General features: G+C 42.2%; 1 protein-coding gene across 5 annotated transcripts in view; it reads right to left on the bottom strand.

Annotated features, from left to right (window-relative positions):
* FMNL3 (formin like 3) overlaps window positions 1–26165 on the bottom strand; it is a 157682-nt gene that overhangs the window by 12452 nt on the left and 119065 nt on the right. For all 5 annotated transcript variants that reach the window (XR_005747407.1, XM_040341211.1, XM_040341210.1 and 2 more), the window contains 10 exons: window positions 19537–19630; window positions 19343–19417; window positions 19144–19254; window positions 18897–19046; window positions 13536–13637; window positions 10076–10370; window positions 3569–3637; window positions 3339–3463; window positions 868–1070; window positions 469–703 (listed from right to left, as the gene is read on the bottom strand). Coding sequence is in view for 4 of the 5 variants with exons in the window: in XM_040341211.1 (XP_040197145.1) it covers window positions 469–703; window positions 868–1070; window positions 3339–3463; window positions 3569–3637; window positions 10076–10370; window positions 13536–13637; window positions 18897–19046; window positions 19144–19254; window positions 19343–19417; window positions 19537–19630 (1459 nt within the window). In the remaining variant the exon portion in view is untranslated. The remainder of the gene's footprint in view (window positions 1–468; window positions 704–867; window positions 1071–3338; window positions 3464–3568; window positions 3638–10075; window positions 10371–13535; window positions 13638–18896; window positions 19047–19143; window positions 19255–19342; window positions 19418–19536; window positions 19631–26165) is intronic.

Below are 26165 nucleotides of genomic sequence, written 5' to 3'. Positions count from 1 at the left end.
AAGTTGAGTGTACGTGCTCAGCGTCATATCCAGAGGTTGTCTTCGTGAAATAGGAGCATGACGTATGAGTGCTGCCAGCATTGCTGCAGAGTTTGAAGAAGTGGGGGTCAGCCTGTCAGTGCTCAGACCATAAGCCGCACACTGCATCAAATTGGTCTGCATGGCTGTCGTCCCAGACAAAAGCCTCTTCTAAAGATGGCTCAAAAAAAAAATTAAAAAATAAAACAGTTTGCCGAAGACAAGCAGACTAAGGGCATGGATTACTGGAACCGTGTCCTGTGGTCTGATGAGACCAAGATAAACTTATTTGGTTCAGATGGTGTCAAGCGTGTGTGGCATCAACCAGGTGAGGAGTACAAAGACAAGTGTGTCTTGCCTACAGTCAAGCATGTATGTGTATATATAATGGTCAGAAACCTTGAGTAATGTGGCAAGATAAAGGACTGGTGGTAGCCAGTGACTTCCTACCGGTGTTAGCAGCTGCAGGTTCTCACTGAAATTGCCCATGAATGTCATGATGGACATCCTTTGAGAGAGACGCTCCACTTTACTGAAGTGCATCATGAACCTGTCCTCATTAGAAAGGTCCTCAAGAGGCTTCCGCTCCCGCTCATACTGTCTTAGCAACTTCACTTCCGCTTCTGTAGGTAAGAAGCGTACCAGACACTCCACAAAATCTACCGGCAATGTCCTCAAGTCAAACCTGGAGAGAGAGGACAATGTATAAATGTCTATCTAGAGGTCTTTTACTAGATTAATTTTTAGCAACCTGTTGCAAACAGAGATATAATCTACATTATTATTTTTTCACCATGCTATGCTATAAAGCACATTTATGGAATGCACAGGAATAGGAAAGATGCATACGTGTGGATAGCTTTACAGATCTCCTCTGGGGCCCTCCCAGCCTTTCGTAGAGTGATTGCCAGGTTCTTGGCTCGGTTTGCCTCCAAAAGGGTCACTTTACTTATTGATTTCTGGGAAGATTTAGTCTTGGAGCAGGAAACATCAATGGCAGCTCCCTGTGCTTTGGTTTTGAACATTTCTTCAAATTTATCCATATCCAGATCCTGCAAAAAAAAAATACAAAATTTAAAAACACCAAGCTTTTGCCTTATTTCATATAAATAAGCTCCTCAATGTCTAACAGGTACATGTCGCTTATACAGTTTTAGAATGCTATGCTTTTAAATTCAAGATGCAAACCAGATTCATTAAGGGCTCTTTCACACCGGCAGACCTGAACGGGCGCTCCGTGCACCTCTATGGAGCCACGGATGTCAGCGGTGACATGCCCGCTGACATCCGACCTGCCAAAGTGTGAAGGAGGAAAAACCTACTTTTGCATCCGTCTGGCGGATCGGGTGAACACGGACAGACGGTCCGTGTTCATTCGATCACCACATAGGGGAGAGCGGAGAAAAGACAGGGCGGTCCCTGCACAGTGTGCGGGGACCGCCCTGTCATCCGCCGGCTCAGCGGGGATCAACGGAGCAATCCCTGCTGAGCAAGCGGAGGTTCACGGATCAGTAATGATCCGCCCCGTGTGAACGGGGCCTAAGACTTTATGTATGGTAAGGAGAGCCAAAACCGTTTAAATATAATTAAATTGAGTCCATTTATTAGCAATATATGTATATGCAGTATATGAAATAGATGTATTATTAGGCCATTATTATGTGGCAATTTTATCTCTAAAATAGTTAATAAAGCTAATCTGGTTGAAAAAAGACACAAGTCCATCCAGTTTAAACAAAAGAAAAAAAACCACATACAAATAGTAAAACATCCATATATACCAGTGGTTTCTCAACTCCAGTCCTCAAGGCGCCCCAACAGGTCATGTTTTCAGGATTTCCCTCATATGAAACGGCTATTGTAATTACTAAGGCAGTGAAACTGATCAAATCACCTGTGCAAAATAATGGAAAGCCGGAAAACATGACCTGTTGGGGCGCCTTGGAGGACTGGAGTTGAGAAACAGTGATATATACAATCCTATACCCACAGTTGATCCAGAGGAAGGCAAAAAAAACAGCAAAGCATGATCCAATTTGCTACAGCAGGGGAAAAAATTCCTTCCTGATCCCCCGAGAGGCAATTGGATATTCCTCGGAACAACTTTACCTATAAATATTAGCACCCAGTTATATTATGTACATTAAGGAAAGAATTCAGGCCTTTCTTAAAACAATCTACTGAGCTGGCCAGAAGCAGTTCTTAACCGCTTGCTGACCACCCACCGCAGTTTTACTGCGGCAGGTTAGCTCGGCTGCGCAAAATCAAGTTATATAACGTGATGTTGCTCTGCGACCTTTAGGGGCGCGCGCGCGCCCCCTGCTTGCTGATGAGAGTGCCCGGCGCGCGCGATCACCGCCGGGCACCCGCTCTTTCAGGGGGAGAAATGACTGATCATATATGTTCATACAATGTATGAACAGCGATCTGTCATTTCCCCTAGTCAGTCCCACCCCCCCTTCAGTTAGAACACACCCAGGGAACATAATTAACCCCTTTGATCGCCCCCTAGTGTTAACCCCTTCACTGCCAGTGTCATTTTTATAGTAATCAATGCATTTTTATAGCACTGATCGCTATAAAAATGCCAAAGGTCCCAAAAATGTGTCAAAAGTGTCCGCCATAAGGTCGCAGTACCGATAAAAAATGCAGATCGCTGCCATTACTAGAAAAAAATAAAATATTAATAAAAATGCCGTAAAAAACTACCCCCTATTTTGTAGACGCTATAACTTTTGCGCAAACCAATCAATAAACGCTTATTGCAAAAAAATTCTACGAAAAATATGTAGAAGAATATGTATCGGCCTAAACTGAGGAAAAAAATATTTTTTTATATATTTTTGGGGGATATTCATTATAGCAGAAAGTAAAAAAATAAAAATGTTTCTTTTCAAAATTGTCGCTCTATTTTTGTTTATAGCACAAACAATAAAAACCACAGAGGTGATCGAATACCACCAAGACAAAGCTCTATTTGTGGGGAAAAAAGGACGTCAATTTTGTTTGGGAGCCACGTCGCACGACCACGGAATTGTCAGTTAAAGTGACGCAGTGCCGAATCGCAAAAAGTGGCCCGGGCATTGACCAGCAAAATGGTCTGGGGCTGAAGTGGTTAAGGGAGTCTATTCCACAAATTTGTGTGTTAATGTACTAACATGGCAATCTACAAGAGCATAGACGATATGAAAAGTATAGTTATACTATAAGGACCAATACATCTTCAATTACTACAGTCAGATTAGTGAAAGATCACTTCTTATGGGCTCCTATGAATTTCTCGATGCTATGCCTCTTTCTGCTCGTATCTTCTCTCTTACCTGTAATATCCTCTCATCATCCAGGTCGCTGAACACAGTGCCACTTATCTGGTTGGGTTTAAGAGCAGTCCAGTTAAACACAGGCAGGCGGAACTTTGTTTTTATTGGCTTCTTGATCCTGATTGCTGAAATAATACCGGAACAGATAAGCGATACAGAAGATATCATTTCATGGAGTGTAATTCTATATTAGACAGTGTGGTAATATTCAATCTTTTCCTGATATTTACCTGACAAACCCATTGTGAGGATAACAGAAGGTGAGGAAGATGGAAGAGGAGGTGGAGGAGGGCACTTGCCTGTAGTAAAAATGAAATGGTTATTTGGGTATATAATTTATATGCATACAAAATGAATCTTGTCTGTTTATCAGAAACATAAAATTTAACAGGCCGATTTTTTTTTCCCGAAAAACTTAAAGCGGGGGTTCACCCTAATAAAAAAATCCTAACATTACAATGAGCTGACCTGTGACACGGATTTATGCTGGTCTTTTTTTTTTTCCCGTACATACCGTTTTATCTGTATTTTCTCCCCGAACGTCGAGTCGGCTCTATACGGCGCCTGCGCACCGACGTTCGGCTTCTTTCGGCAACTCGTGATGCGCTGTATACGCCGGTCGGAAGAACGTCAATCAATCACTTACCCTGTGAATAGGAACGCCCACTCCCGCAGGAAATCCGGGGAGAAAATACAGATAAAACGGTATGTACGAAAAAAAAAAAGACCAGCATAATGTCCGTGTCACAGGTCAGCTCATTGTAATGTTCAAATTTTTTTTTTTTAGGGTGAACGCCCGCTTTAAAAATAAAAACTTCAAAAGCAAGCACTGTTAAGTAAAGGGCTAATAAATTACCAAGCAAATCATTACTTTAATAATTATTTTAGAACTATAGAATAGGGATATTTCCCAACTTTTACTGTTACACCAAGGAAGTACACCTAGTAGGAGATGAAATGCGTCAGTACTGTCCCCCAATGGTGCAACACTTAAGCAATATCTGCCTAGCAACTAAGGTAGTTTATGTGTCCTGACTGATTGCCCCAAGGAGGCATTCTTCCTTCATTCTAGGATGTTGGAGAAAGATCCTGTATTCACAATGTACTGGATGTATGTAAAGGTTGTGAGGCAGTATACATTGAGCTTCCTGTTGTGGCTGAAGATCCACTGGGAAAGCTAGAGAAGATTTGTAAAACTTCTGTAAATCTTCAGCTATTTTAAGCAGATAATACACAACATGCCAGTGGATTTAGAAAAGAATACAGTAAAACCTTGGTTTGAGAGTAACTTGGTTTGAGAGCGTTTTGCAAGACAACCTAATTTTTTTTTTATAACTTTTGACTTGATATACAAGCAATGGCTTGATATAAGAGTAGCATCATGTCACAACTGGGTATGAAAGAAGAGAGGCGCCTGTAAGTGTAGCAATATGGTTACATTTAATGAAGGTACAAGATCTAGCAACGTATTGCTACACTTATAGGCACCACTCTTCTCTTTTATACTCTGTAGCTCCTGCTGGATTTTGCTTTTAATCCCCTTGTGGAAGGATATTTTATGGTTCTACAACCTATCACATTGCTATAATCTTTTTATATGGACTATAAACTGAAGGACTTATGAATAAATGGTTGTGGAATGAATCATTTGGGTTTCCATTATTTCTTATGGGGAAATTCACTTTGATATACAAGTGCTTTGGATTACAAGCATGTTTCTGGAATGAATTATGCTCGCAATCCAAGGTTTTACTGTATACCTTTATATAGAAAACTTAATGAGATTTTGCTACAATTATATATGCTCTAGTGTAACGAGACAATTCTTAATATCACATTTATAAAACATGATATACAAATACATTTTCTTGCCCAAAAGCGAATTGCAAGTGATCATAAAATGGTTAACATTTTTATGCTCTTTTATACTGGATTCTATTTATGAGCTTTTTGTTTACAGCGATTAAGGAAATCAATTATGCATCAGACAATGAGGTGCTTGCGTGACTGTACTAATGTGTTCTCATTTATGCACATGGTACTACTAGTACGCACATATGCTGCTAGATAGGAGACTGCCACAGTCTGTAGACTATAAGACAACACTGTCTATTTATTTTACTAATGATGTTTTGTAGGTATTTTTAAACACATATGGTTGTTTAAAGCCGAGTTCCAGATCTGGCAATTTTTTTTAGTTACATTATTCCAGCTTGGACCCAAATAAGTATGTATGGGCCAGATTCACAAAGGAGATACGACGGAGTATCTCAGATACTCCGTCGTATCTCAGATACTCCGTCGTATCTCAGATACTCCGTCGTATCTCAGATACTCCGTCGTATCTCAGATACTCCGTCGTATCTCTCAGAGTATCTATGCAAATTAGGAGTTACGGCGATCCACGAAGATTTTTCCCGTCGTTACATCGTCGCAAGTGTTAGATTTCCGTCGCAAAGATAGTGCACCTTTAACATGGTGGAAAATTACTCCACCATGTTAAAGTATGCCCGTCTTTCCCGCGTCGCTTTTGAATTTTTTTTAAATGTTTTCTTTTTCCCGGCGTAAGTGCTTTGTTGACGTCGGCGCGTCGTAATTTCGCGCAAAGCACGTCAGGAAATTTGCGACGGGAGCATGCGCAGTACGTCCGGCGCGGGATCGCGCCTAATTTAAATGGTAGCCCAAGCTACGTGAATCTGGCCCTATGTGCCTTATGTATTTAAGCACCACTACTACAGTAATTGCCGGTAGTTTCTGGGTCTCATGCTGAGCGGCTGGACTGCTGCCTACTGAACACAGGTGGTCACTCGATGGCCACAAGCGCCATTCAGATCAGGGAATACTTTTTTTATTTCAATGCTTGAGGCGATTGTAGGCGTATTAGTGCGTTTGCAACAAAAACCATTGAGTACTGTCTGTGATACTTGTTTTATGTGCACCAACATCCACATTTTTAGCGCAAGCTTTTGGGGTATACCCCCTTATTCAAGGTCCAAGCAGTACTAATGCATAAAGTTTTAGCAAAAGATAAAACGCAAAGGGAAAGAAAAAAACACACAAACCTACACAGCAATGGTAATTAAACTTGTATGGTTAGTAAAGTAAGGCAGGAAGACGGAGGAGAGAAAAGTCAAGAGGTGAGAGGGGTCGTAAAACTGTTGGATAGTGATTTAGAATACTGAGGTCTACCTTTAGTCTATTATGTTTTGTGTGTAGGATGTAAAATGGCACCCCAATAAGCAAACTCATTTATGGCTGACTTGAAGGACAATGTTCTTAACACCATACAGATACTATCACAATAATTTCATCATATGGACAAAGGGGAAGAAAAATAATGGACCGATTGATCAACACGTTTCACGCATCGTTCAAACTAGAAAAGGACACATGTCCATTTCCTAGACACCAACAGTAACAAACTGGAAACCCTTAAATACGAGATATTAATGGTGACAAGAGGTCTTCAGACTAGAATAAATTTTACAATGCTTTACTATGACATATTAAAAGCATGGGGAAAAAAAAACAATACAATATAGTACAGTTAAAATATATGAACAACAGATGAGTACTCTGTTAACAATCAATAGCTTGGTGTGAGTGGGTATCCTCTTCATTCGACACGTTTCAGAAAAGATTATTTTCTTACAAAACTATTTCTTGGATGTTAAGCAACCTTTCTGATATTTGACAATTCAAACAATTTGTGTATATGTCTTTTGAGATACAGTCACTTATGAATGCCAATCATATAAGACATTCTGCCACCCTTCTGCTACTGTGCCCCTGATGAAAGAAAATAATCTTTTCTGAAACGTGTCGAAATGAAGAGGATACTCACACCAAGCCCTTTGATTGTTTTTTTTTCCAATGCTTTTAGTATGTCATAGTAAAAGCACTGTACATTGTATCCTAGTTTGAAGATCTCTTGTTGCCTTTAAAATCCCATACTTGGGGGTAAGCAGTTTGTTACTGTATATTTTTGGAGATGTTGGCAACAACTTAGTGGTTCTTTTTCTGGTGGATATACCATTATTTCCTAGACATCACGGTATACATCAGGGATGACAAGCTATACACCTCCCTATACAGGAAACCAACTGATATATGTAACTCTCTCCATTAGTTCCATCATACACAGCTAGGCCATCAGATACACCCTAAGGCCACGTACACACAGTCGTTCCAAACCGATGTGACTGCTCCGTTGGGTCAGAACGCGGTGACGTCAAACACACGACGTGCTGAATAAAACTAAGTTCAATGCTTCCAAGCATGCGTCGACTTGATTCTGAGCATGCGCGGGTTTTGAACCGATGCTTTCTGTACTAACCATCGGTTTGGACAGATCGGGCAGCGGCCTATCGGTTCGATTTTAAAGCATGTTTTAAAATTTTGGACCGAAGGACAACAGACCGATGGGCTATACACACGGTCGGTTTGGTCCGATGAAACTGAACCTTGGTCCATTCTCATCGGTTTTGTCCGACCGTGTGTACGCGGCCCCATATGCTTGGACCCAGCAGACAGAAAATAAACATCTCAGAATACTAGCACATTCCTTCAATAAGAATGGTTACAAGGACAAAACCATCAATACAAGCATAAACAGGGCCCTTAAAACCCCAAGCGGAAATCTCCACTACAAAAGAGAAAAAAAATAAAAAAGTAACTACATACAATCTGGCACTAGATGTAAGTAATAAGAAAGATATTCAAAGATTTGCAACCCATAATAACAGAGGATGAAATGCTAAAATATTCCACTAACCCCCAATGCTGGTTTTCAGGCAACCACCCAACCTCAGACATAAGCCTTTCAGCAGGAAACTTGATTCGGATTATGAAGTCACACCATTGCTTTGTATGATTTTTTTTTCCCCCTCAGAGATGGTCTTATTAACATTCTGCTAAAAATGTGTGCATTAGTACTGCTTGAACCTTGAAGAAGTGGGTACTGAAAATATGGATGTTCCTGCAAATAAAGTATCACAAACAGTACTCAATTTTCTCAATGAATGCAAAGTGTTCTCTGATTGGATGAGGTGGAGATCTCCACCTTGTTCAATCGGAGAACACTTTCCATTCATTGAAAAAATAAAAAGCATTCTCTGAATGGTTCCCATGCCGAGAGAAACAACCTCCTGTGTTCATAATGCAGCCATTTCGCATGGGACCTGAAAGGTAGTGGAGATCACCATCATAGCAAGCAATGCCTACTACAGCTATTTCCAGCTTCCATGATGATCCCACAGGTATGGCACATACATACATTCACTGGACCAAACTGCACCAATGTAATTATGTAAAAAGTGCTAAACCTGGAATTTTTCTTTAAAAAGTGGTTTAATAAAAATACTTACTTACTGTACCATCTAGATTAGACTGCGCATGCTCCCCCCCCCCCCCCCCCCATCTCCTCTTTTGTTTGGAGTAATTGGGAGCTGGGAGCTCATGACACTAAGGTGAGTCAGTGATCATATTAATTTTTTTGGTGCAAATTTTAGGGTCATTATAAAATCTGACAGGTGCCCATTGTTAAAAAGTTTATGACATGCATACGGTCTGCTACAAACCAAGTTTTGTGTGGACACCTTGTCATCTGCCTCCCAAGATAAGGAGACCTCCGATTTTCCATCTCTCATTGGGTGTTGTGATCGCCGACTTTCTGTCCGTCTCTCGGGGGGAATTGCAGCCTTCCCATCCATCTCCCATCGGCAGGAGATGGGGTTTGCTGCTTTCCCGTCCGACTCCCGCGGGAGTTTGCCACCCCCCAAAACATATTCACCCAAGGCATACATAATAATCCAAAATTGTATTCTAGCTTTAGTCATATTTTGCCATTATATATAAGGGATCTCAATTCCATAAGGCCGGGTTCACACTGGTGCGACATACGCTGCGACTTTGAGAGCACATGTCGCATGACGTGTACAAATCAATGGCTCCCTATGAGAGCCATCTTAACTGGTCTGACATAAGTCAGTTCGACCTTAAAAAAAAGGTTCCTACACTACTTTGGTCCGTTTTCAGACTATTCAATATCATTGAAGTCGGATCAAAGTCGGATCCTTGTCCTAACTATCCGACTTGAGACATCCGACATGGTGATTACAGCAGCAGGAAAAGGAATTTACGTCATACTGGGATTGTTTTGATTGGTCAAAGGACATGTCGGACCATCTCAAAGTCAGAGCAAAATCTTATCCTGTTCATTCAAGTCGAATGGAAGTAGAATCAAAGTCAGATCGATGTAGGACCAATGTCGATGGGCAAAGTAGGATGACAGTGGTACCGTACCAGTGTGAACCTGGCATTAAAGGCTCTGACCAGAGTCATAATTACCCATGTGTAACCCCCAATAAAAATTATTTTGTCAGCCTTCTCCATTTACTGCTTCTAATGCTGTGTCGGTCAGTTCTGACTGGCCCAATGACGTAAGCAAGAGAATCTCTGAGACAATCTGACAGGCACAGTATCAGGAACATAGTGGAGGAAGTCTAATGAGACTCTATCCATTATATGGCATATGTTCATATTAGAAATTGAGTGAGAAGTGTAATGGCACACAAAAGTTGCCAAAATCACCCCACCTTCCAAAATTAAATATGTTATATTTGATGTGCTGTTTAAACAGGAGGGATAATGTTAACTGTAGATGATTACAAAATGATGAACCAATTGCAGTGCAAATGAATGAAAAATCTCAACATGTTTAGAAGTGCCATCCTTACTTGGCATTGGAGGAGGTGGTGGAGGTGGAGGTGGGGGAGGGGGTGGAGGTGGTGCTGCAGGTAGAGGTGCTGGTGCAGGTGGGGGCGGGGGTGGAGGAGGTGGAAAGTCTGCAATCAATGAAATGTCTCCAGGTAGGCCAGCAAATGATGGGGGGATGGTCCCAGCAGACCCAAACTTCTGCTGCTGTAGAGCATTGGCGTGCTCCAGCTGGCGGAGCTGCAGAAATGCTTCTTCCTTTTCTTTGATGATTTTCCTTAGCGTGTTCACCTGATGACTTGTGGTCTCATACGTTTCCTGGAGATGTAGATAAAAAGGAAATTAACAATCAGCAATTTGAAAAGAATGTCTGTGATTCGGAAAAGAAGGGGGGCTCTGCTGGGGAAATGGTGAAAATTTTTGGCACTCCTTTCTTGGAGTCTAATATATATAAATCTTCCTACATTTTGTCCATTAAAATATAAAAATGTACTGTATGAGCTGGTTTATATGTGACAGAGTGTAATAATGTGGACACAGCAGCAGGTTCAACTACTGTCCATAAACAAGTGCCAGAGAGATTCGAATCTGGGAACCAAGATTTTATTTTAGTAACTTTAGTAAATAAACCTTAAAAACATGAGCCTAAGTAAAGTTGTGAATGCTTGCGGTAAAACAAGAAAAAAATCCATAGTGTCATGGCCAATGCAAACTAAGTAAATTCACTTGGGTAGAGGTGACGCTTGGTGGGATGGGTCAGCTTTCAGCATGTAGTAAAGCTGGACATAGATGGTTCGAATCTTGGTCCGTTCAGCAGGGACTGTCCGAGATTTGAACCATGTATGGGCTGGCTGAATGTATCCAAGTTGATTAACTTGGGGACACCAGCCTGTTGGATTCATCATGCGATTTTCGGTTATATCCGCCAACAATAATCATTATGTGTTCTCCCAGTGGGGGGAGCCCCTCCATGAGAGGGATTCCCCCATCAACACTGACTGTGTTGATGGGTGAATTGAGTGATTTTCTTTCCTGCAATCTGTGGTTGCAGGAAAGAAAAATCGGTCCATCTATGGCCGGCTTAAGTCTTGGCTTTTTCAACAGTGAGATGTCAGTGCCACAATTCCAGACTCTACTTCTATCCACACCCAGAATGTTGGATGCTTCTGCCCATCTTGAAGTGTTTTCAATAAAAAAAAAATTCCAACCAAAAAAAAAACAGTCACGTCCACTTCATAAAAGACCAGCAGGTGTGCAGAACAAGCACATAAATCTCACTGAGTCCCCCTAACTCCCCGACATCTATCAAATAACTGAAATATTTGTTTTAGAACTTTAAGATCCACTATTCACGGAGAGTAAAGTTTTTAGGGACAAGGACAAATATCTAGTCCCAGGAAATACTAAAGGTGTACAAGAATGTCTACGTTTACATGCAGTGTACACTTTCATGTGGCCAGTATGTTTGTAACAGACACAGCAACAGTGAAGGACTGAAAGCCAATCACATCAGGTGACCATCGACATTTAAAGTGCTACTAAACCCAGGACTGTCCTATGAGGCTGCAGGACCCCTAATCCTCTTGTCTGGACAGAGCCGATTGGCCTTGTGTTGATCACATGCACCCTCCCAAGGAAAGAAAAAACTCTCTAGCAATACACACCAATCTGAGCACGTGCAGAGTGACTCCAAAGGCTCTGTCTTGTCAGGAGATGGATTGAGGACAGTGGAAGAATCAAAGATAAGATCAGCCTTTTTACACAATGCGCAGGATTAACCCCTTAGGTTCTACAGTGAGTGTAACAACAATCATGCTTTACTGCATATGTAGACTGATTTTACGGTTGTGGGTTTAGTAACACTTTAACAATGTTATCAGTAACCTCAGCCTCTTACTGCCTAATAGAGAGAGACTAAGCACTACGTTGTAGCTAAACAGAAAAACAATCCCTTGGTCACAATGGCACAAATTATCCTAGTCCTAACAAGGTCAATTAATTGTACTTTAATAATTTTTTAGCAACATGTAAATAAATAGAACATGCCAATAAAGAGCAGCTTTAGTAAAGAAAAAAAATCAAAACAAAATCGAAAAAAATCCTAACTTTGCAAAAATAACTGTCAGGAAAATAAGTGAATTGAAAACAATAGTGTTATAAAGAAAATAGAACTATGTACAATTTTTTTTCCACATTTTGGATAGCGCAAGGGAGGGTTCGATTTTTTTCACCATCTCTGTCCCATTCTAGAGATTTCCCTTAAATTCCTGTCCCATAGCCAAACAGGAAATGACAGGAAATCCCTGCAAAGAAAGGGAATTCCTTGGAGACCCCCAGGTCACCAGAACTAGTGTCCCCATGGGAAGATATTACTTTACTGGGGACAACCCAAAGTTTAGGGTTTTCTTTTACTTTTAATGATAAACAGGACAAACAGACGGTGAATCTCCTTAACGGAGGCACAGACAGCAGTATAAACGGAGTTCTAATCCCTCTGCACTCTATCCAAAACAAAAAATGAAAAGTAACGCAAAGTAATTTTACAAATTTTACAAATTAAAGTAATAATAAAATAGCAGCCATGAAAGGGAAGAAAGAGGGGGAATTACTCATTAACAATAAGTTCAGATCATGCAAAATGTTTTATCAGGGAACTTTTGTGATGCAAGATGTAATAAACAGTAATAGGGGATCAGTACATTATTATTCCAGAATTTACAGTCGTTGGACATCCCGGGAAATCCCCAAGTCACTACGTGTAAAAAAAGAAACCGAACCTCGAGGTTAAAAAAAAACAAGAAGTGATACCCGAGCAGGAGAGCAGTTATGAAAAACAAACTTAAAATGCTTAAGCAAACAAATGGAAGACGGCAGTTGAGCAGAAGAGCCGCAGTTGAGCAAAAGAGCCGCAGTTGAGCAGAAGAGTCACACTCAGCTGCTTTAATTTACCCCAGTGCAAAAATACCACAATCATGAGAAACATTTTGAAAAACATCAAGTGAACTGGGACAGCACATCTGCATGTATAGGGATGTTAGGAGCACATCAATGTGCCTTGCTGTTGGTACACCAGCCATAAATCCTGCAAGAACTGCAATTTCTATGGACACGTGTGCCCATGAAGGGTGGCCAGTGTCCACATGGTAAGGCCAGGAATTTCTAGGTCAGGTTCTGACATCCTGTAGTCTTCTCTTGTGGCAGGAAAAACAGGTCCCAGCATGCTCTGCAGCCACTGGCTCACAAAGATTGCTTGTCCTCGGATGGATATTACACCATCTCCTTGAAATTATGCCACCTAAACTAAAAATGATCAGGAGGTCCCACCATTGAAGACACAGACAGGTTCTATTTCCCAACCACCCTTGTAATGTTACAGCCAAAGTTGGGTTTTAAGAAATCAAGACTCATAGTCGCGCATGCGCATGCGCATTCTATACAGACATCAGTGTAATAAGACACTCTCACACTCTCTTTGTAGCTCACCCTAATCATGTCCAGCTCCTTCTCTCTCTGTAATAACGTTTTTTCCAGCTCGGCCACTCGCATCACGTTCTCATTCTCCAAATCTAGCAGCTTTTCCGTCATCTGCAAGAAAATCATAATTGCAGTTATTGGATCCTTAGGCAGCTCCGAACAACAGTACCTTCTGAAATCTTCCCAACAGCAACTCTAATATCACTGAATCAAAAGTGAAAGAAATGCTGAGTTTTTTTTCTTTTCTACACTAAAGGAAATCCCCAGAAATCTAGCAAATACTCCAAGGAGGAAACATGACGCAATCCATGATATTCTGTCAGGATCATGTGCATTGTGGTTTAATTTTTGACCAGTTTTTTTTTTTTCTAAAAATGTATCTTCATGCAGACAGTGGGCTGTTTATTAGAAAGCTCAGCAGCAAACTGAGGTGTCATGGGTGCATTTAAAGCTGAAATCCATATTTTGCTAGACTTTACTTAGTTTGCTTGGCCCAAACGAACTATGTCCTGGAGTCAGAGAGGCAGGCTGATGATGTCACAACCTCTGACTCAGCCAATCAGAGGAAGCTTTGTATTCAATGATACAATACACAGCTTCCTATGAATGGCTGAGCGCCGCTGTGATAGACTCTACTGTGTTCTGGGAATGAGACCGGAAGTTCTTGGCTCAAACCTGGAACATAGTGCGGCAGCTACATACAGTTTATACCGCACAGCTAGAGGGATATAGTTAATATGGGCCAACCTGGACCAAATGAGCTATGTAAAGTCTAACAAAAGATGAAGTTCAGCTGCAATATTTATACAGTATATGCTAAAAAAAACATTAAGTCATAGCCTTATTTTTATTAGGGAGCATACAGCTCTATAAAACATAGTTCTATGTAATGGTAAGTGTGACAGAAGCCACTGTCACAGTGTGTTTTGGAAGGGACTGTGGGCTGGCCTCTTACCCAAAGAATATGGCCCAGAAGAGACCGAGAGACTTGCGGACAAGCTGGCATTGAGATAATGTATTGCTACATCCCTTCTCCCCCATCCCCCTCCCTCTTCTTGCTGTGTTTAATTGTGTTGGGTCTGGACTGGAGACATCTCTCCGCAGGGGACGTGTGTTGAGGGGCTGCCCGCTTACCATAATCCCTTTATGTTTCAATGTACAAGTGTTGAGCTCCCATTGGTTCTTCCTTGTCCCCTACCCCCTCTATGACAAGGCTAAAGGGAGTGTCCCTGTGTGTAAAAGTGTATGTTTTGTATTTAATAAACAGTTTATACTTTGCATGTTTATCCCTCAACACCTGTGTGGCTTGTTTCACGATTGAGGGGTTAAGGGCTGGTTATGGCGAAGCTGTGGGTGCGTTTGGAGGACAGGAGACACAGGTCTGGTGGATGTGCCCACCTGGGGTATCTGAGATCCGTCACAGTAAGTATCCCATTACCTGCAGGTTTCCGATTCTGCTTAAAATGCTCCCACTGTGCCACTTGTAATGGACAGATGCCGTCCTGAGTGCCTGTCGCCTGGTGTTGCGAAGGTTAATTGCAACAACAAAAAAAAAAAATTGTGCTCCTAGCCAGCACCCCTTTTTCCCTCTCCACCATTCACAAAACTTGTATTACTACACTCCCACAATGCATTGCTTTCTGTGAATGGGTGATGGAGAAGGCAGGGGAAGATGGGTGGAGTGGCGCAACTTTTTCTCTAGCAGCGGTTGCAGTTAACCTTCACAGTGCCAGAAGCCAGCCGATCACACAAACAAGAATACATTCACATGTTCCGGTGCCTAATAATCCTGGCAACCGGTGTGTTCAGCATGTGTATTTTTGTGAGGGAATAGTCTGGCCGGCATCCACTGGTGACCGCTCGCTTGCAGTGCTGACTCGATTCCCTGGATAAATTCCTCAGGCGGATGTGGTCAAACCCTTATTTGTTGGCAACTTTTATACCATTAAAATTACAGTTTAACGCTATGGGGGGAGCCCATAGCGTTAAACTCTGTCATTTCTTTCCCCATTGATGTATTGCAGTGTGACCAGCCAGTAAAGACACCATCCAGGGGCTTGGTTCCCCACAAAACACAAGTGACCACACTAGAGATAGGTGGTCAAAATCTAGGGTGAGTGCACCTCCATGTGGGGCACCTGGTCTGAACACCAAACAGTGGAGCACACATATATCTATTATTGTGGAAGTGAGCACGGGCACTTTATATAATTTTAAACAAAAATGTTTAACTTTGATTCATATTTTTTGTATTTTTCAAGCCAAGCGTGGTGTCTGTTCACATTTTAATATGGTTCAATGTATAAACTACTAGAGACTAGAGATGCATCATAATTTAATGAAGCTAAACTATAAAAGCGTTTTTTCTTTATCTAAACATTCAATTCCAACCTTAACAGAGAAATCACACACTGTGCAATGTGTAACTTTTAGCAAGAGGAAGTGGAAAGAATTGCCACCAACAGTTTATACTGCACAAGAGGTCTGGGGGTTGTGGAGACACACTGTGGGTAAAGGTTATGTGTTTTTCCATAACATCCCACTAAAATGTCAGCTATTTGTGAACATGATCTATAAGTGTTTAATGTGACTTTAAAGTGTAATGCTATTATCTCCCCCCCCCCCCCCCCAAATTAATTGAAATGAGAGGGGAACAGCATTAGGTCAGACTGTAGAGTCTGAATGAATATGAGGCAGCAATACACTCTCACTCTGTTAAGTGTCAATGGGATATTAATGCTGACACCCTGAGATAAGTTCAGATACCTTTAGCAGTCTTCTCAGACAAAACCCAAGACACGCTATTGTAAATATACTAACTTGAGCAAGGACAAACATTTTGTGCCTCCCCTCCATGCCCTTCCTTTTGTCTTTGGTAAGTGATGCCACCCATTAAATTTAGTGGCCAACAACAAATAACTGGATGAAGCAAGCCAAAGCACCAACGTAAATAAAGATAGTGAATGCACGTACTAGAAGATGGCTATAATGTATGAACAGACAATTCTGTATGACTGTAATAACATCCTGTCAAAACTTTACAATGTTAGAGCTCAATAACACTTAAAGTGAAACTAAACTACATCTGAGCACCAGAAGTCAAAAACATGTCATTTATTTTTAATATTTAAAGCAAACTCCTCCCCATCCATCCATCTCTCCATGTTTTATTTTGTAAAGAAATCACTTTGAAAAACACCTCTCTAGAGTAAGGCTTCATGTACACGGGACATTTTTACAACCTCTCCTGAATGATTTAACTTGACAGATAGTAACCCACGTTTAAAACGTCCGCTTTGCCGTGTTTACATGCCGCGTTTAAAAAAAAAAAAAAAAAAAAAAATACTACATTTTTTCAAAATAGCCAAAAATGAAAAACGCCTGTAAACGAAACGCAGCTAAACATGAATTACCGCGTTTAGAAGTGTTTGGCGCCCAAAAAAAGCCTATAAACGACTATAAACGACCCTGTGTACATGTACTGATAAGATAACAGAGGAGAGTTCAGGAGCAGTTGAAAAAAATGCCCAACTGCTCCTAAACGTCCGTTTACCAGCAGCAGTGTACATGAGGTCTAAGGGCAGATGATTCATATAGCATTTACATCCTAGAATCGAGGGCCGATCCTAGGAAGGGGGCACAGGGTGCTTTGCACCCAGGTACCTGCAGAGGTGGGGGCGCCAAAGTGGCAGAGTTCTCCCCTCCCTCCTTCTCTCCTTGTTTGTGTCTGTCCAGAACTAGTGTTCTGAGCAAAGGTATATGTCCGTCCAGAACTGAGGTGTCTCTGACCATCTCCTGTACTATGTCTGCAGTCTCTGACCATCTCCTGTACTATGTCTGCAGTCTCTGACCATCTCTTGTACTATGTCTGCAGTCTCTGACCATCTCCTGTACTATGTCTGCAGTCTCTGACCATCTCCTGTACTATGTCTGCAGTCTCTGAACATCTCCTTATCATGTCTGTAGTATGTCTGGGGGCTCTTTCTAACAGACTTTCTAACAGAAGCCCTCTCTGTGTCCATCAGAGAGGCCCCCCTCCAGGTCTCAATAAAGTACTCTGCTTTTCTTCCTGTATTTTTTTTATTGTTAACAGATCATGTAGGGATCTCAGGGTAATGAAGACTTTGTGGTGGAGCATCTCTGCGGTTGAGTCATTGCCATAGAAACATTTGTACAGGGGAGGGGTTAGTAAAATGACCTCGCCCATGTGGGGGCGCCAGAAATATTTCTGCACCCAGGAGCCTGTGACCCTAGGATCGGCCCTGCTAGAATCCATCTGCCCTTAACTCAGACATGCAGACAGGAGGGTGTGTTTAGCTAAGAAAACCTTTCCTCCCTTTTCCTAGGATGTAGGACATCATTTGCCTAAGCCTGAAAACCATAAAGTAACTAAAGAAATGTTAAAACAAGTAAATATGACATATTTTCCTATCCGTTTACTAATGCTAGCAGTATAAATTAAAAATAGTCAATGTGTATTGAGAGTGCAAAGTTCTGCTTTAAAAATATAATTTTTTTTCCAGCATTTTCTTCATTTGCTGCATTCACCAGCCAGCTTTATAAAAACAGATGAACAACGCCTGTGAATTGCACAAGCTAATCCTAACACGCAAAGTGGCCGGAAGTCATCCAACTTTGTAAAAAGCCCCCTGGATCTCCTGCCTCCCTATTATATGTGAGGCTAGAGTGCACTGGCTTGTTTTAGTTGCTAATTTCCATGTACCTCTTAACATAGTCTATTAAGGTTCTCAGTAAGTTTGGTCCATTATCAACTAGACTTGCTCTGTAATGTTGATGACATTTCGCAGCTTATCATAGCAGAGTATTCTGTTCTAGTTAAACAAAATTTACAGGACAGAACAAACTCAGATGAATATGACCAAGCTATAACTTAGAATGAAATATTTTCATTTGCCTCCCAACATTCCACTGAATAACCAGGTCATGGAAAAGCAGGCAGTTTCAGAGAACAAGGGGTCTATTCTATCACATTATTGTATGCAGTTGGTCTAACAATGCTAACATGCTAACAGGAGGGAAAAAATCACAGAAGTGACATGATCAATGCTGCTTCTGAATTGTCCAGTAAACAGACCGAGGGCAAGGATATGACAGTTCTATCACAAAAATATTGGCAGGAAAATGGTACACATACAGTATATCACCTATATATTTAGTTGGAGTTCAGCTTTAACTAGTAGTTACGCAAGAGGCTCTGCATACATTCATATATTTATCAGTCCTGTGCAATGGTAATGTAAATTTAACTGTACTGTCTCCATTTAATTTACAAAGTGCTGTGCAAAACTGTTGGTGCTACATAAATCTTGTACAATAATAACTATCACTTTGTAGTAACCTGCTACTTACATGGGATAAATGTTCTTCCAACTCCTCCACTTTCTCAAGTGCAACATTCTTCGTCTCTGCATCTTCCAGCAGACCTCCTACATCAAACACGTTATCCAGGTAGGCCTGAATCTGCACCTGCAGTTTCTCACTTTCCGTGTGTTTAGATTTCTGTGGAGAATGAAAATACACAAAATTAGTCACATCAGAGCCATTTGAGTCGTCCACCCCTGAGTAACGTCAGTGTAGGAAAACAATTAATTCTTACCTCTAGGAACTCTTCAAGGCCCAGCTTGGTGAACTCAAACTGAAGGTGAACACGGAAGTTCATGTCTTCCACAGAATGGACAACAATGTTAATGAACTGCATACAGGCAACCTGTGGGAAAAAAAGGTTTGTTTGTCAGCAAAGGGAAGCAACCTATTATTCAGAATTACTAAGCACATCAACTGGGTGCTTGACCTACCATGAAATCAATGTTGCTGTCTTCAATCCTAAAATATTCCATGAGCTTCTCAAAACGATGCTTCTCCTTGCAGACCTAGAAAGAAACAGAGAATATGATTGTGGATACAAAAGTAGTTATAGGTAGAGCTCCCAGTTTCTTTACAGTTACAGAAAACCTATAGACCACTGGGTTAAAATAATAGGATTTCCTACCTCTTTGAAGTTGTCAAAAGCAGATAGAATTATTTCATGTCCTCCCCGGACCAGACACACCGCAGCCAGTAATTCCAGGACCAAAGCTTTAGTTCTGTTCAATTAGAAACACATCAAGTCATAGAGAAATAATATATTCTAGGTACAAGTAGCTAGATTCAGGATGGCGAGCGCATAGTTGCGGTGGCGTAGCGTATGGCATTTACACTAGGCCGCCGTAATTTAGCGAGGCAAGTACATGATTCACAAAGTACTTGCCTGCTAAGTTACGGCGGCGTAACGTAAATCGGGCGGGCGTAAGGGCGGCTAATTCAAATTCGGCTGAGGGGGTGTGTTTTATGTTAATGGGGCTTGACCTGACGTGATTGACGTATTTTACGAAAGGCGCATGCGCCGTCCGCCTACATATCCCAGTGTGCATTGCGGCTAAGTACGCCGCACGGTCCTATTGATTTCGACGTGGACGTAAATGACGTAAAACCCTATTCACGGACGACTTACGCAGACGACGTAAAATGTTCACATTTCGACGCGGGAACGGCGGCCATACTTAACATTACTATTCCAGCTATTTGATGGAATAACTTTAGGCCTGCTAATGCGTTACGTAAACAGCGTATCTGTACTGCGTCGGCTGGGCGTACGTTCGTGAATAGGCGTATCTAGTGATTTACATATTCTAGGCCGACCGCAATGGAAGCGCCACCTAGCGGTCAGCCTAAAAATTACACTTTAGGATACGAGGGTGTAAGACACTTACGCCGCTCGTATCTGAGCCTAATTTAAGCGTATCTGGTTGCCAGAATACACTTAAATTAGCGCCGACGCAAATTCTGACTTAGGCTGGCGTATCTACTGATACGCCAGCCCCTAAGTCTCTCTGAATCTAGCTAAAGGTTTATATATATATATATATATTAGGGCTGCGCATCTTCACCGGTCTCACGATTCGATGCGATTACGATTATCAAGTCCACGATTCGATTCGATTCGATTCCGCGATGCATCACGATGCATCACGATTGCAGCGCAAGTGCGCATGGCTTTCATCAAAAAAAATTTAAGTACTCCATTTTTTTTCTATCTGTTTTAAAAAAAAAAAAACAACACACACTCACACTTCCTGCATGTAGCAAAGTCTAAACACAGCAGACATGCTACAGGAGACGGCCAGAGACTGCAGAACTACTACAGGAGACGGTCAGGGACTGCAGACATGCTACAGGAGACGGTCAGGGACTGCAGACATGCTACAGGAGACGGTCAGGGACTGCAGACATGCTACAGGAGACGGTCAGGGACTGCAGACATGCTACAGGAGACGGTCAGGGACTGCAGACATGCTACAGGAGACGGTCAGGGACTGCAGACATGCTACAGGAGACGGTCAGGGACTGCAGACATACTACAGGAGACGGTCAGGGACTGCAGACATGCTACAGGAGACGGTCAGGGACTGCAGACATGCTACAGGAGACGGTCAGGGACTGCAGACATGCTACAGGAGACGGTCAGGGACTGCAGACATGCTACAAGAGACGGTCAGGGACTGCAGACATGGTACAAGAGACGGTCAGGGACTGCAGACATGGTACAAGAGACGGTCAGAGACTGCAGACATGGTACAAGAGACGGTCAGACTGCAGACGGTCAGAGACTGCAGACATGGTACAAGAGACTGTCAGCAGGTAAATGATATATTTTTTATATACTAAAAGGAAAAAATAATACCCTTTAGTCTTTTGGCAGCAACTTGGATAGTAAACAGGTCAACATCAGTGCAAAAAAAAGAAAAGGGAAGACATTCCAATCAGCAAGAAATAATATACTGCTTGCAGATCACTGCATGTTTCCAGAGGGGAGAAGTGATGGGGAAATCTTTGGAAGAAATTAGACAGAAAAAGGAGTGTGCACTGTGCAGCCCCCAATGTGAGTCAGCACTCAATGGGTTAAGACCAGATGGAAGTCAATCCATTAGTGACAGTAATAAAGAAAAACAAACTTTATTTGATAAAACCCATGGAGGGACTGGACCAGTACATGTTTATATGTAATAGGAATGATCAAAAAGATCCTACGGTATCACAGGAGTTTTGTTTAGCATGTCAATTTTCCCAGTTGGTGTTCAGTTTACATCAATTCATTAGCACTGGTGAAACATTTTTTTTCAGCCCCCAATGTGTTAGGCACACAGACAGTATACACTGAATGGGGGGGGGGGGGGGGATATGCCACTTCTCTGCACTCACCCCTCACATAAATCAAGCAGACTGACAGACTTATCTCACCTCCGGAGCACTCCTACCATCCCCCCTCCTCACAGCTTGTTTTCTGAAGCCGACGCTATTCCTTATCCCACGTGTGATAAGACAGCTGCAGTAATCTGTCTCACAGCTCCGTGCAGTGATCTGCGCCAGCCCATCGGGGAGATGACCGGTGTCACTCCACACAGGTACACATCCTGAGAAGGGGGAGAGCGTGGGTGAAGGGCCGGGCAGAATACTTATTAGGCTACATCCTCTAATAAGGGGAACGGCACCAGGCGCAGCCAGCCGGTCACTCGTGTGTCATGACCGGAAAAGACGCTGCTGTGCGGGCGAGGGGGAGGAGCCAGAATGACGTCATTCATAATCGATTAGGCTGCATACCCGCATCGATGCCGAATCGGGACAGGCATAATCGCGATGCATCGATGCGGCGATCATTTTCAACACCCCTAATATATATATATAATATATATATATATATAATATATATATATATAATATATATAATATATATATATATATATATATATATATATATATATATATATATATATATATATATATATATATATATATATATAAACACATACACACACACATATACACACATATATATATATACACACACACACACACACACACACACACACACACACACTAGAGATCGAACTTTGAGAGCAACCTACAATTTCCTAAATTTCAAGGTCACTGCTTAGTCCTATTCGTAATTATCAAAACAGGAGTAAAAAAGAGTAGTTTTGTTTAGCATTATTCTGGATCGGCTGCTAAGGCTATGAATGTATTTTTCAGTAGCACATGGAGCTCATTGCCCTGAAGAGATTATCCATCCCAAATCACCTTTCCAGATAGCTTACTCAGTCACAACTCACATGAAAGAAGATCTGGCGATGTTTATTCGTCGTATGATCCGTAGAATGCAAGTTACAACAGGTAAAAGAACGATTCTTACATGCAGGTAGAAGAAACATACAGGTCACATGAAGTACAGCATTGAAATGACTGATACAGAAAAGAGGGGGAGGAGACTGAGCAGCATGCAAACTAAGGAATGCCACAAGAGTCAAACTAGATAGGGATTAAAGAGACAGTACATAATAAAAATAATATCATGTAACATGACACTCCCCGCCTGAAATCTTTAGATTTCAAAGTCTATTACATATATAAAGATAAGTCCAACTTGAACCTGTAGGGGAAGAAACGTTAAAGGTAAAACTGGTGTGTAAACCATAGATACGAGATACCCGCAAACACAAGAAGGTACGCAGTAAATGAACAATGAAACATGACGTCCAAAAAACAGATGGCTTGAGTCCTGCAGTCTATCGTTTATAATCGTGGGACTTCAACAGTAGCACAGTCAATAGTGATAGTGATATTCTCCCCGCCATAGCGGGTATAGCCGGTACTCCTGCCTAAGTCACTCATTATGACTTCAGCTATTTCCACTGCTAGCACAGCTGCACAAAGTTCAAGTCTGGGTATGGTATGTGCGGGTTTTGGTGTTAGCTTTGTCTTGCCTAGAACAAAGTTGCAGTGTATGTCTCCATTAACTCCTGAGGTCTTCAAATAGGCCACTGCAGCTATAGCTTCAACTGATGCATCAGAGAAAATATGGATTTCCCTCTGGACAGCGGCTGAGATGGAGACTGGGGCATAGCAACGTGGAATTTGGAGCTGTTCTAATGTCTTCAGAGAACCTCTCCATTTCTCCCATCTTTGTTGTTTCTCAATAGGTAACGGAGTGTCCCAATCTAGGTTATCAGTAGTAAGCTGTCTTAATAACATCTTACCTTGGATGGTGACTGGGGCTATAAATCCCAGTGGGTCGTAGATGCTGTTCACTACGGACAAGACTCCTCTCTTGGTGAAGGGTTTGTCACAGGTTGACACCTGGAAGGTGAATGTGTCTGCCTTGATGTTCCACAGCAGACCTAGACTTCTCTGTATAGGGGGTGTGTCTGACCCAAGGTCAAGGTCTTTCACACTGGCGGCATAGTCCTCAGGGTGAAATGCATTCATTAGCTCTTGGCTGTTAGATATAATTTTGTGAAGTCTCAAGTTTGCTACAGCTAGCATCTCCTTTGTTCTGGTAAGAAGATTAATTGCTTCTTTAGCAGTAGGAAAGGATTTGAGCCCGTCATCTACGTAAAAGTTCCTTTCAACAAATTGACGAGCATCGGATCCATACTCAGCTTCTCCAAGCTGAGCTGTCTTTTTTAGTCCATAGATTGCTACAGCTGGGGAAGGGCTGTTCCCAAAGACATGCACCCTCATTCGGTAATCAATTACCTCTTTGTTGATGTCGTTGTCCTTGTGCCATAGAAACCTGAGGTAATTCCTGTTATCTTCCTTGACGATGAAGCAGTGGAACATTTGTTGAATGTCGGCCGTCACCACTACAGGTTCTTGACGAAAGCGAATTAGGACTCCAATGAGGTTGTTGTTCAAGTTGGGCCCTGTGAGGAGCATGTCGTTAAGTGAGAAGCCTTCATGTTGGGCACTGGAGTCAAAGACAACTCTGATTTGGTCTGGCTTTCGTGGGTGATACACACCGAAGGAAGGGAGGTACCAGCATTCTTCTCCTTCTTTCAATGGGGGTGCGGGTTCGGCATGACCCCTGTCGAAGATATTCTGTATGAAGTCCACAAAATGTCTTTCCATCTCTGGCTTCCTGCTTAAAGTACGCTTTAAGGAGGAGAATCTTTTGACTGCTTGATGTAGATTGTTTGGTAGCTTCTCTCTCGGGAGGCGAAAGGGTAGGGGTGCTACCCAGCTATTGGAATCTTCCTGAAAGAACTCATTGTCCATTACTTTAAGGAATTCTTTGTCTTCTGCCGAAGGAGCCAACTTGTCGTCTTCACTGCTTACGTTGAAAACTGTAGAACCAAAGCTGTCATCGTAGGTGCGGGAAAGGTTTGCGTTGCAATGTCGCAACTTGCAGCTAGTTACCTTCTCCTTTACCCAGTAGTGATGTGGGCATGGCTCAAAGTGAGTATTACGACCATTTGGCAATACATTTGTCTTGAATGAAGAAATGTTAGTAGGCCTTTTCATTTTGCCTATACAGACGTTGCCTATGATGACCCAGCCTAAGTCCAGGTACTGGGCGAATGGGGCCTCTGGAGGTCCGCTGACCTGCCTGTGTACCTTGTGGATCCTTAGAATATCTCTTCCCAGCAGAAGAAGGATTTTAGCATCTTTGTCAAGTGGTGGGATTTCACTGGCTATTGACCTTAGATGAGGGTGGTAGAAGGCAACTTCTGGTGTAGGTATTTCTTCTTTGTTGGCTGGTATCTGGTTACACTCTACAAGTGTAGGTAAGGGTAATTGTAGGTTATTTTCTAGGGAGGACACAATAAATCCATGAGCCCTTCTTCCAAAAACCTCTGTAGTTCCACTACAAGTGCCTAAGGTGTAAGGGTGAACCTCTCCTTTTGTGCAAAATAGATCGAACAGTTCGGATCGTGCAAGCGATCGATTGCTTTGATCGTCTAAGATAGCATACACCCTTAAAGTCTTTTCTGGCTGATCCTTGTGATGAATATTCACTAGGCATATTTTAGCGCAAGATTTGTCACAGTGGTCTTCCCCACAGACTTCAGTGCACGAAGAAAATACCATGGTGGAATTAGGTACGTGATCTGTACTCTTCCCGCTGTGGTTCTGCCCAGGAGGAAGGTCTGCATGTTGTGAAGGATTGGACTCAAGAGGATGGAGTGCTTGCACATGGTCCTCGGAACCGCACTCTATGCACTTGATAGGAGTTTTACATTCCTTGACAAAGTGATCGGTGGAAGCACAGCATCTATAACATACCCCAAAAGTCTTTAGGAGTTCCTTTCGTTCGTGTAGGGGCTTCTTTCTGAAACCGATACATTTTTTGAGGGGATGAGGCTTCTTGTGGATGGGACATAATCGGTTTGGGTTTTCGATCTTGCCGCTCTTGTTTGGGGCGGGAGTGGGAATAATGTCTGTCTTCCTAACGGACACGGGACCTCTGCGGTTCCTGTAGCTAGTATGTAGGTTGTCACCTTTAGGTGAGGGAGTATTGAACTCGCTGAATGCAAAACTAGGATCGTTCTTGGTGTCAGCAATGTTCCTGACGAAATTGCAGAAGTAGGAGAACGGGGGAAAGGAAACCTTGTTTTCCCGTTTGTATGATGACCCAACTTGGATCCACTTTTCTTGTAGGCCATGCGGAAGCTTGCAAACGATAGGGTTAACTCCTCGAGCGGTGTCCAGGTAACTGAGGCCAGGTAGCTTAGGGTCAGTTTTGGCAAGCTGGACTTCGAGAAGAAGGTCGCTGAGTCTCTGGAACTCTATATTGTCCTTACCAGA

This window comes from Rana temporaria, chromosome 2 (assembly GCF_905171775.1).
Source record: "Rana temporaria chromosome 2, aRanTem1.1, whole genome shotgun sequence".
NCBI lineage: Eukaryota > Metazoa > Chordata > Amphibia > Anura > Ranidae > Rana > Rana temporaria.
This window is presented reverse-complemented; position numbering and strand designations above follow the sequence as displayed.